Raw genomic sequence first — 12,139 nt, 5'->3', positions numbered from 1 at the left:
TTTGATCATTTATGTGAGCAGAACTGTTACAAACCTTTGAAGATCCCAGCAAGATTTGAAATATCACAAGTGTTCGGAAGATCATTTGTAAAACAAACGCGACGATTCATTTGAAGTGCGGGTAACAGGATTCTAAATGGATCTATACACACCCTGGCCCTTGTAAAACAGTTTATCGATGAAAGGTAGCAAACATTGAAAGTCACCAAAGTTGTGATTTGTTGGACGAGACATTTTAAGATGTATAAAGATCTTTGCTCACAGTTCAAATTACAGTCGTCATGTTCCGGTATGTATACACAAAGAATTAAGTTAAGCACCCCCCCGTTTTTTTACAACCTCGCACATTACAAGTTTGTTGTCGTCAAAACAGTGTAATATACCCATGATATTGCTATATTTTCTGGAGAAGTGATATTATGGTCACATAAAAACATAACAATCATGCCGTTTTCAATATTTTATTCTGAATAATTTAAGGTGAAATTTTTTGGGAATTTTAGGCATATTTTCACCTCAATTTAAGTATGGAGCTATAGGTCCATCACGGACAGTGTGGATGACGTTTATGTTTTCTAACGTACAGTCATTGTTCTGAGAAGACCTCTAGCGATCTTTGCGTCAATAACGTGTGTAGGACACACGTGATCGGATCACTGACTCAACCCTACGTCTCATAGACCCTGTAAGCCGTCGTATGCGTTGCTGTGGCAGGTTGTTCCATTCCCGATGTAATGCACGTTCCAATTCATCCAGATTGGCTATTGGAGGGACCATCTTCGCAATTTGTCGTCCCAACATGTCCCAAACGTGCTCGAGGGGGTTCAGGTCAGGACTGTACGCAGGCCAGGGGATGGTTGTCACAGCACCTTGCTCCATCCGATCACGTGGGTCCTACACACGTTATTGACGCAAAGATCGCTAGAGGTCTTCTCAGAACAATGACTGTACGTTAGAAAACATAAACGTCATCCACACTGTCCGTGATGGACCTATAGCTCCATACTTAAATTGAGGTGAAAATATGCCTAAAATTCCCAAAAAATTTCACCTTAAATTATTCAGAATAAAATATTGAAAACAGCATGATTGTTATGTTTTTATGTGACCATAATATCACTTCTCCAGAAAATATAGCAATATCATGGGTATATTACACTGTTTTGACGACAACAAACTTGTAATGTGCGAGGTTGTAAAAAAACGGGGGGGTGCTTAACTTAATTCTTTGTGTATATTTTCCTTTCCCGGGCGATCCTTGGACGAGCGAATGCATGTTTTCTTGGACAAACGTGAGACTCGACGCTCTGCCGATAAATAAATTGTACAAGTACTAGGTGGGAAAGAAACGCACATATTTAACCAAGTTCCACGTACGTACAACCAATGCCCTTCTCATCCTCGTATCTCCAAACGGTGGAAAATGAACATGGATCATTACCAATGTGGAATTCCTTGTATTACAAAGCGACCAAAAGGCTTTTCCTCGATTGTGTTTTGCCTAACCACATTTGTTCCAGGCGGTTGTTAATCCTCGTACCTGTATCTTCCCCGTTTTACAACCCAAAGAAACCTCCTTTTCTTTCCAAAAAAAAACCCCACACTCTGGAATGTACAGTATTTACAAGTGATAAGAGAGCAAGTGAAAAACTGGATAGTTTGTAATATTCACTCGATAGGCTCGCTACATGTCATGGTCGAGTACAGCTAACACTGTTTCCTGATTGTACAAACACCGGTGGAAACAATCGGTGCTGATGGGATTATTTGCTGGTCCTGCCAACAAAGTCAACGGTGTTCGGAATCCCATGAATTGGGATACACACTTGTTCCCCTTGGGAAGTGGTTCAGGGTTTTCCCGGTATTTCTGTCCTGCAGTGCAGGACGAGGCCGACAAGATTCCCAGCACATCTTGTCATCCTTCACGCAAGAGGCTGTGTCAACGAGTAGGCCGTCCTTCAAATGTTAAAGATCCCACAGTGTGCCCTTCAAAGTGCATAGGTACCTGGTGAACTTCTAAATTCCTGTCCTAATCTCAAGGGGCGTTGCTTCAGCGGTGTCGCCACACCTTAGTGATGCAAGCAGCAGACCAAATTCATCAATGAAAACTTCACTAGAATAGTGCAAGAAGACAGTATTTCTGATTTCAATCAATGTTCCCATGAATTGGCAAAATGGAGATGTTGCTAACACTTGTATTCAGGTGCTGGTGCTATTGGTGACGTCATTGCAGAAGGTTCACCTTTCTAGTGCAACACCTATGGCTGATCAGCTCCACAGTTAGCTGTGGCATTTGGAATTGAAGCCCCAACCTGGCACAAGCTGTGCAGGCCTACTCGAGGTTGATACAGTGATGATACCTTGATGGAAGTTGTGCCGAATGTCAAAAACAAAAGAAAAGGTAAAACAGTCTCGATCGAGTACCTTATCATCACGGGCATCTCAATGATGCCCATGGCCACAAGACATTCCCTTCTTTTTTTCTCTTTGTTACATAAATCCCACGCACATCCTTCATCTGCTCGATTGGTTGTGAGCGCATGTCATACCAACGTGTCCAGTGCACGAGCGGGTCCTATGGGAGGCCGAGGCCTAGCGGACAACAAGTACTCGGGATTCTCCATCGCTGAGCCGTTTGCCCGGTGACGCATGGCATCGCTCTCGGCGGTGAGCGCGAGGTATTCCGGATTTTCCAACGACAGTTGCTGCCCTGGCCCCGCAGGTTGCAGATACTCGGGGTTATCAAAGGCTTCGCAAGGAGGGCCTTGCGGGCCGTTGTCGACAGAGCGGTCGCAGTCCGGCTCCAGGTACTCCGGGTTTTCGACGCTGCTCGGTACAGCCATGGACCTTAATCTCGGCATGCCTTCACATCCTGGCTCCTGCATGTTCAGGTAATCCGGATGCGTCTCAAATATTGGTGACCTCGTGTTCAGAAAGGGATTCATGTATTCTGTGTCAACAAAACAATGGAGATCTTGATTAATAATAAACTTCCTTGTTGGGAAAACTATAAACCAACAATGGCAACCTTTACACCGATATTGAAAGGACATTTAGAAGGTGTTACAATGGTGTATTTTATATTTCTGACCATAAATATCATGCAGCAACATTTAATGTTAATCATATAATAAATACAGTGATTAGGCCAAAAAAAATTTATACAAGTTGCGATCATTCTGTGCACTGCCCTGAAGATGCTTAAAATGGATCATGTGGTGCTCAGGCTGCTATTCGAGTTGTACATGTCATGGTATTCTCAGCACAGGGAACTTAAAAAGGTCTACTATTACGATTACTACTACTATTACGATTACTACTACTACTACTACTACTACTACTACTACTACTACTACTACTACGACTACTCCAATGAATCCCACCTTGTAGGGAGGGTTGCAGGGCAGAGATTACCTCGTCTTTGACCAACCGACTGGCCAGACATGATGTTCGAATGGAACTGGTTAAAGCAGGAATCTTGCCAGAATGCCGGCGAAAACTTGCCTATTCTTTGCGAAAGAGTCTGTGTGGTCTTTATCGTCTACCAGACAGGACATCCAGCTTAATGACCGTCGAGGAATGCCAAACACTGTGATGCCACGCTCGGTCTGCGAAGTTTATAGTCGGGTCTGGAATTGAACCCAGACTCGACAGCTCAATGGTCAGTACGCTACATCTGTCTGCACCATCCTGTCGGCCGCACTCACAGGCATCTTACTATAATTCACCAAATGTCCGTCTGTCCATCTGTTCCCAGGTACCGCAAAAACGGCTGAACCAATCACAACGATATTTTGGGTGGGTAATCCTGGGACCCCCTGGAGTAAAATAGGCTATATTGTTTTTCCAATTTTCCAATTTTTCCAATTTTCCAGTTTTTCCAAACACGATGGAATAATATTTACCGATATGAACAGTGATGTGGCTTTTATTGAAATTCTACAAATACTGTTTAGATTTTGATGAGAATTATGAACCTGCCGCGAATGCGGAAGTGGACAGATGACGGCAATGAGCAGGTTTGATAATATCCCAATACAACCGTCATTCAATCGTAATGTTAAATCATTAAATGTTAATCGTGTTTATCGTTTTGTTAAAGTATCAATTGATGATTGGAATTGAGTGAATACAATTACGATTTTGAATTCGTAATTGTGTTCACCCAACCATACGGAACTTCACATCAGGATTTAAATATTTGTTTATGTCACGAATGTTGTTAAAAGTTTATTTTTTATATTAATGCTATTTAATTTGTGATTGGAGTTATGCTGTTTGGAATGAAAAAAGAGATATCGAGTTCAAGTGAATGACGAAATGCCGTGACGGTTTCTACTTTCTAAACGTGAATTCGCGCATCGCCATATGCAGATTCGCCATTGACTGGGTATGGAACAAACGTACCCGTTTGTTTGCGAACGGGTACGTTTTTCATGGAAGTCCTTCACGAACTTGCTGTCCATGTCTGACGTGCTCCTGAAGGTGCTACAGGAATGTGGAATTTATTGGTTTCATGCTTTAGCATTCGCCGTTTCTGCGTTGTCTGTTTGCTTCTGGCCTCCCACCCGTGCGTAGCACGGGTACCTTACTTGTTTTAATAATGGTGCTATTGGCCAAGCTGAACTATGCCAAGCAAAATGAAGAGGCCGTCCAGGACAGCTTGGTTCGCGTTTATGTAGTGAGCACACTCAGTCTGTGGACTCACATCACACATGCCATAATGATGCCCTTCCCAGGGTCACACCTGCTCTATTAATTGTGATCTTACAGATTTTCATATTTACTTGTATGTTTGCTTTTCAGAGTATAAAAGTGTTGATTTATTTATCCTTCACGATTTCAATTATTGAGACAACATGGAATAGCTTCATTACGACCAATTGGTCATAACTGATGCTGCACAGATTCGGAAAATCACAGCTTGACCGGCGCCTGCATGTGTTCTGGGCCCTGTGCTTTTTCTGGTCTTCATCAATGATCTCTCTGACTCTCTTGAAAATCCTCTCTATCTCTTTGCTGATGACTCCACTCTCTGCCGCTCCATTCCTCATCCCTCAGATCGGCAGTCTGCAGCCTCCTCACTCTCTGCAGACCTGGACAAAATCACAGACTGGGCAAACGAGTGGAACATGTCTTTCAATCCTGACAAATCTCACACTCTTACGATGCCTCTCCGAAAAGACCGACTGGACAACCCTCCCATCTACTTTCTGAATAATCCTCTCCAAGAAGTTCTGTCACTCAAGCTTTTGGGTCTCACTATCTGCCACGATCTTTCCTGGGAAAACCACATTTCCAAGCTGGCCTCCAAAGCCAGTCGCCGAATGGGCATCCTCCGTCGTGCGAAGTCCTTCCTTGGCACACCTGAGCTCCTCACCACATACAAGGCTTTCATCCGCAGCTCAATGGAGTATTGCTCTCCCCTCTGGGTTGGTGCTCCTGCCTCACACCTAGCTCGTCTTCACGCTGTTGAAACCAAAGCGTTCAGAATCATTGGAATCTCCCGCAATGACGCTATCTCCGAGGGCCTTTCACTTACTCACCGCAGGCAGGTTGGTGGTCTTTCCGTCTTCTACCGACCCCTCTCCGGCCTTGCTCCCCTAGCTCTCTCTGGGCTTTGTCCCCCAAATATTCCTTCAGGTCGCGCAAGATTTGCCTGCAACCCTCTTATGGTTAAACTGCCAAAATCAAGACTCTCTGCTCACCTTCACTCCTTCATTCCTCTTTTCTCCCGCCTCTGTAACAAACTCCCTCACTCTCTTCAATCCCACTCCTCCCTCCAAGTGTTTAAAACAGCTGTTCACCACCATCTCTTATCTTCCCCAATCCAAAACCTTGATCTTTTCTACCCCTGCTAATTTCACCCCAAATCCACTTTTTTGAAATACCAACTTCTTTCCTGGAAGTCCTTGGTGTCCTTGTGTTTTATACCTATCCTGCCTCCCCCCAAGCCCTCTCCCTCCCACACATCTCCCGATGTCCCTGCTCTCAAATGTTGTGTTTGTGTGCTTCCTCCCCTTCTCTCCCCATCTTGTCTACCGCTCCCCTTTTTATATACTTTGTTTGCTTGTTTGTTTGTTTGTTTGTTTGATAAATGTTAGCTCTTTCACGAGCCTCGATTCTGTATACAAAAAAAAAAGAAAAAAAAAAGTGAAATGTGAAATGTCTTCAAGGACTGGTACCGCATGCTATCCTCGCTAATGTTTGCCACCTTCCCTTTATTGTGCAAAGGTATTAGCTTGATTATCACCACAACGTGATGATGGAAACCCCACCGTGCTGCTTAGCTTCAGTCTCACGAATGGCCCGTAGTTCCTGCCAGGTTGGCCACTCAGGGGGGTTTAAAAGGTACACATAAACACCCGTGAGCAGCCGACGCAGCAGAAACTATTGGCTATTTCAGCACAACGTAAACACAGGTTACGGGACTTCACAAGGAGCGTGAAAGCTACCTCTGCACGATACTTGTGCACATTCCGCATTGTGGAGTCCTCCTCCTCTCCCTCCGTTCAACCCCTGCCCCATGAAACGATGGGACCATTGCATCACTTGATGTCATTTGTCGACTTGGAGAAATTATGCAAACTTGACATTTTCTGATGCCAATCATGCAAAAGGTGAACCACACCTAATATTTCGTATGCTTGAATTCTGTTTCTGGTCATTTACCATCAGAACAAACACTAGTTGAAGTAAAGGAATCCAAATTGATGAAATACTATTTTCTGGAATTACTACACAAGGCGAATAAATATCAAAATATAAACCTGGATTGTCGAGGTGTGGCATTGGCCCATCCGATTCCGCAGCACCCTCGACTCCCACTCTTCCACCGATGGCATGATTTCCGTGCATCTCGTCGCGTGGCTGTATCCTGGTTGGATCACTGATGTATCGAAGCCGTGCGCTTTCATCTCTTGCTAGGCCCCAAACCTTCGGGTCATCACAGCATCCATTCCTCAAAGTCCCAGAGGGCGTGCCATCTCCGTTTCCTCCCCCTTTGCTGCCTCTGCGTCCACCGGCGGGGCGAGACAGGGAACGTGGCTGTGGCTGGATGTGAGGGGCCGCGGCACCCTGATCTGAGCCATATGAAGAATCGGCTGTAGAGTTCTTTTGGGTGAAAAAGTAAAAAAAAAAATTGTTTTTTTTAAACCAGTGACGTAGGGCTCATGGAAGAGCTTGTACAAAAATCACATGCAGGCCAAAGACATTAGTAGATGTCAGTGTACGCTTACATTAATTATAAGGACACTAGTAGACAATTGCTTCAAAAAGGGGCCCAAAAAACAACAACAACCACGGTCCCCGAAAAAGGCCAACCCCCGCTTTGCGGGGGAAAATGGCCTCTAGGTTTTTTTTTTGTTTTTTTTTTAGTAGACATTGGACAGACACAAATGGTAAATGGAATCAGAACTTGCGTCCTCGACATCATGAGACGGGTACAGACAGGGAACAGTAGCAGGCCAATATCACATTGTGCTAAATGATGATGATATGTACCATACTGTCAAAAGTTTTGGAACGCGCTGTAGCCACTCAACTCAAACATCATCTCTCTGCCAATAACCTGTATGAAACATTCCAATCTGGATTCCGCTCCAACCACAGTACTGAAACTGCTCTCCTCAAAATCACCAACGACCTTCTCCTCTCCTCTGACGCTGGCAACCTCAACATTCTCGTCCTCCTCGACCTCAGCGCCGCCTTTGACACCATCGATCATACCATCCTCCTCACCCGACTTGAATCCACCTTTAACGTTACCGGCACTGCCCTCTCTTGGATTAAATCATACCTCTCTGACAGACGCCAGTTCATCTCCATCAATAACTGCAAATCCCCCACTGCTCCCCTCCCCCAAGGTGTCCCCCAAGGTTCAGTTATTGGCCCCCTCCTCTTCATCCTTTACCTGTCCCCCCTCGGTCACTTAATCCGCCGTCATGGTCTCCAATTCCACTGCTTCGCCGATGACATCCAGCTTTTCATCTCCACCAAGTCCGTCTCCACCGACACCCACTCTATCCTGACAAACTGCATCACTGAAATAAAATCCTGGCTTCAAATCAACTTCCTCAAGCTTAACTGTGATAAATCTGAAATAATCATCATTGGCCCAAAAACGCTCACCAAATCTACCCATAACTTTGCCCTCAACATCGACGGTATCCCAGTATCCACCTCCCCTCACATCCGGAATCTTGGCGTCATCTTTGACCAAACCCTTTCCTTCGACAAATACACTAAACAGATCACAAAGACAGCCTTCTTTCACCTGAAAAACATTGCCCGTCTCCGCTCATCCCTCTCCTCCACGGCTGCAGAAACCCTCATCCACGCCTTCATCACCTCCCGTCTGGACTACTGCAATAGCCTCCTCTATGGTTCACCCTCAAAAATCACCAATAAACTCCAATACATTCAGAACTCCGCTGCCCGTATACTCACCCATTCCCGGACCCGTGACCACATCACCCCCGTCCTTTACAAGCTTCACTGGCTCCCCATCCCCCAGAGAATCCAGTACAAAATCCTCCTCTTGACATACAAAGCCCTCCATAACCTGGCCCCATCCTACCTGGCTGACCTCCTCTCCAGACACACTCCCACCCGCAACCTCCGCTCTGCTGGTACCAACCTCCTGACCCCCTCCATCCGGACCAAATTCAGATCCTGGGGGGACAGGGCCTTCTCCATCGCTGCTCCCACCCTCTGGAACTCACTACCTCACACTATTAGAGACTCCTCCTCACTCACCACATTCAAAACATCACTAAAGACCCACCTGTTCAACACTGCATTCAACATTCAACCCACAGCATTTAACCCCTGACTATCTCTTCTCCTTCTCCCTCCTTTTGCTTTAAATATTTCCCTATTGATTCTTGTCTTTTTGCAATTGTTGTTTTCATGTATTGTTATGCATTATGTTTTCCACTCTGTCAAAGCGCCTTTGGGCTTCTGGAAAAGCGCTATACAAAATAAATGAATTATTATTATTATTATTATACTCTACAGAGCGTTGGTGCTGTGAAGCAGTTTCTGGGCAGGGGTTATGCTCCGTGGTTTACCATTGGCTCCCCAGCAATCAGCCAGGGTAAGAATTTGTAATTTGTTCAGGGTGCGAGATAATCTGATAACTCGCCTACTCCTCATGAAGGACTTCGTGGGATATTTAACGTCCACCAACTAATGCCGGCAGTCAGATTAAAGCGCTCAGTTTAACATCCATCCGAGGGGACGTCACACACATTGATGAATCACCCAACTTGTGAAATTCTGGGTTGACAGTTTATAGCTGGGTCAGGATTCAAACCCAGGCTACACAGCCCACAATTGAATGCGTGTACCTATAGGCTATCAAATATAACATATTGGATTACAAAATTTAATGGAGTAATTACTAATAGTGGAGAGGCCTGGTTATAATATAAAAATAACCACCTTTAGAGGCCATTTTTCCCCGCAAAGCGGGGGTTGGCCTTTTTCGAGAACCGTGGTTGTTGTTGTTTTTCGGGAACCGTGGTTGTTGTTGTTTTTCGGTCCCCTATTTTGAAGCAATGTTTTACGGCCGGATGCCCTTCCTGACGCCAACCCTTTTTGCCGCCTTTAACGACAAACAGGGAATTACCAGTGAACTGGTACTCAATTAGCCGACCTCGGAAGGATGACAGGCTGAGTCAACCCCCCTGGCGTTAATTCAGCGATCGACCGGGATTCGAACCCAGGATCCTTGGATCCTAAGCAGGCACCCTAGCCGCTAGCCCAACACCACCTGGTTGATGTGAGGAAAATTGTTACGACGGGGTGGGGAGCGAGGGTAGACGGAGGTTGTTAATAAACGTCACCACTCACCCCTAGAGTGCCGTTACTCGTATGACCATGAGAAGCAGTGCCCACGTGACTCTGAAAACACATATAGCAGCAACAGTGGATACATTTCAACAAAATTTGCATTTTCATGTTGTTTTCATGAGCAATGCTGAATATATATATATATCCATAGACACAATTCTGCTACAATCTGAATACAACCCTCTGTTGTGCACGCTCCTCCTCATGTGGACACGGTGTCCATCTGACAAACCGTACCGACAATTGGCCAGAATGTGGCATTCCGAAGATCTGTGGGCGCAGGTATTCCTCCGCATCCACAATCTGTCCCATGTCTTCGTCGTCCAGTAACGGAAGGGTGCGGCCGTCCATCGGGCTTGGCAGCTTCATGCAGTCGTCATCCTTCGGAGAGAAAAATAAAGCGATTCTAATGAACAAACTGCAAATTTCAAGGAATCACCATGGCGATAACATGGCAGGCAGTTGTGCTGCCGGTAGCACACGAACGTTGAAGATTTAAACCGAGCAAATGACGAACGTCCGAGCATCACCTCGATGACGAGGTAGCGTGACGGGTCGCGGGCCATTTTGGAGAATTCGGCAGCGAGCTCACGGAAGCGTGGACGGCTGTCTGCATCGATCATCCAACCTGCCAGGCAGAGAGGTCAAAAAAAAAATGCTTCAAATTTCAAATAATCTCTTTCGACCATAATGTTTTCAGCAGAATGGACGGTGGTAGGACCAAGGCCTAAAGCCTGAACGCAAAGTAGATGAGAGCAAGAAACGATATCGAACAGCAGTAATTGTTCCGCCGCACACGTACATTTCACCATAATCATGTACACGTCGATGGTACATATATGGGGTTGAGTTAAACGCTCCCCTTTCTCAAGAAGCTCTGGAATATCTCGTGCAGAAACCCCCTCGTACGGCTTTCCTCCGAAGGTCATGAGCTCCCATACTGTGACACCTGGTAAAATGGATAACGGCTCTTGAACGGCACAATAATACAATTTCTGCAATTCATATTTTATACTTCTGAGTGAACCTCGGTTTGTAATTTTCATATTATGAATGAAGAAGAACCACTTTTAGAGGCCATTTTTCCCCGCAAAGCAGGGGTTGGCCTTTTCGGGCACCGTGGCCCCCTTTTTGAAGCAATGTTTTATGGTCGGATGCCCTTCCTGCCGCCAACCCTGTTAGTCAGCTCTTGCGACACACAGGGAATTACCAGTGAACTGGTACTCAATTTGCCGACCTCGGAAGGATGACAGGCTGGGTCAACCCCACTGGTGTTAATTCAGCGATCGACCGGGATTCAAACCCAGGATCGTAGGATCCCAAGCTGGCACCCTATCCGCTAAGCCAACACCAGGCTCAAAAGAGAGAAAGAGAAAGAGACAAAAATAATAATTATGAATGCCTTTCAATAATTCATGGTAATAGCAGCAGAACTTTCAATTTATTCAAATATGATAAATCAATCACGTCATATATGGGTGGTACGTGTGCAGCCACCCGGCTGCTGGTTGCATCATTTCTGTAGGCGCGTCTGCCGCTGCTGCAGTGCCTCTCTACAACCAGTTATCTGGTGCTCATTTTGCCGACCTCGGAAGGATGACAGGCTGAGTCAACCACACCTGGCGTTAATTCAACGGGATTCAAACTCAGGACCTTGTGATCCCAAGCCCACCACCGTCATATATGAGCACCTGCCCAATATGACAACCTTTCTGTCCCAGTTACATTTCCAAACAGTAAAACCAATCTTCAATTTTACCAAATTGCCATACACGTGTCTGCACTTTGGTGGTTCTTCCTCTTCTCACAATAATAACTGGAGCGAAGGTGATGGAGCCCCATCGCAAACCCCACCTTTCCCACCTAATGAATACAATCTTCAAAGATGGCAAAAGGCTCCAGCAGGGACTGACCCAATATTAAATTTAGATTAAAAAACTTTTTTTCTGTTTTGATGCCCATGACCTAGGGCATGAACCCAGGGTCAAATAAAAAAAATAATCCTTACACATATTCCATATGACCACCAATGTTGATTGCATATGCAAAGTTTCATCAAAAAATGTTTTAAAAGTTCCCGTAATTGCATTTCATGGTATTTGACCTTTCGACCCTGCCCCAGGAGGCACAGCTATAATGATGCTGCTCTTGTACCTTCGTGCCATGTGGTGATGATACATACTGAATCTGGTGAATTTCTGCCCAACCGTTTAGGAGGAGATAGCGTGACGGACAGACAGACAGATGTAACCCCCCCCCACCCCCCCTCCCATAACTCCCCTGT

At 45.5% G+C, this 12,139-nt stretch overlaps 1 protein-coding gene across 2 annotated transcripts in view; it reads right to left on the bottom strand.

The window, feature by feature from the left end:
* Positions 1-1,341: 1,341 nt before the first annotated feature.
* Positions 1,342-12,139, bottom strand: part of LOC137431276 (receptor tyrosine-protein kinase erbB-4) — a 136,157-nt gene continuing 125,359 nt past the window's right edge. For both annotated transcript variants that reach the window (XM_068122425.2, XM_068122423.2), the window contains exons 23-28: positions 10,658-10,804; positions 10,386-10,483; positions 10,093-10,236; positions 9,856-9,906; positions 6,771-7,113; positions 1,342-2,950 (exon numbers count right to left, since the gene is read on the bottom strand). In XM_068122425.2, coding sequence (XP_067978526.2) covers positions 2,544-2,950; positions 6,771-7,113; positions 9,856-9,906; positions 10,093-10,236; positions 10,386-10,483; positions 10,658-10,804 — 1,190 coding nt within the window. In that variant the 3' untranslated portion in view covers positions 1,342-2,543. The remainder of the gene's footprint in view (positions 2,951-6,770; positions 7,114-9,855; positions 9,907-10,092; positions 10,237-10,385; positions 10,484-10,657; positions 10,805-12,139) is intronic.

The sequence above is a fragment of the Myxine glutinosa genome, chromosome 7, assembly GCF_964187855.1.
Source record: "Myxine glutinosa chromosome 7, kmMyxGlut1.1, whole genome shotgun sequence".
Taxonomy (NCBI): domain Eukaryota; kingdom Metazoa; phylum Chordata; class Myxini; order Myxiniformes; family Myxinidae; genus Myxine; species Myxine glutinosa.
Note: the sequence above shows the minus strand (reverse complement) of the source record. Positions and strands in the feature narration are given on the sequence as shown.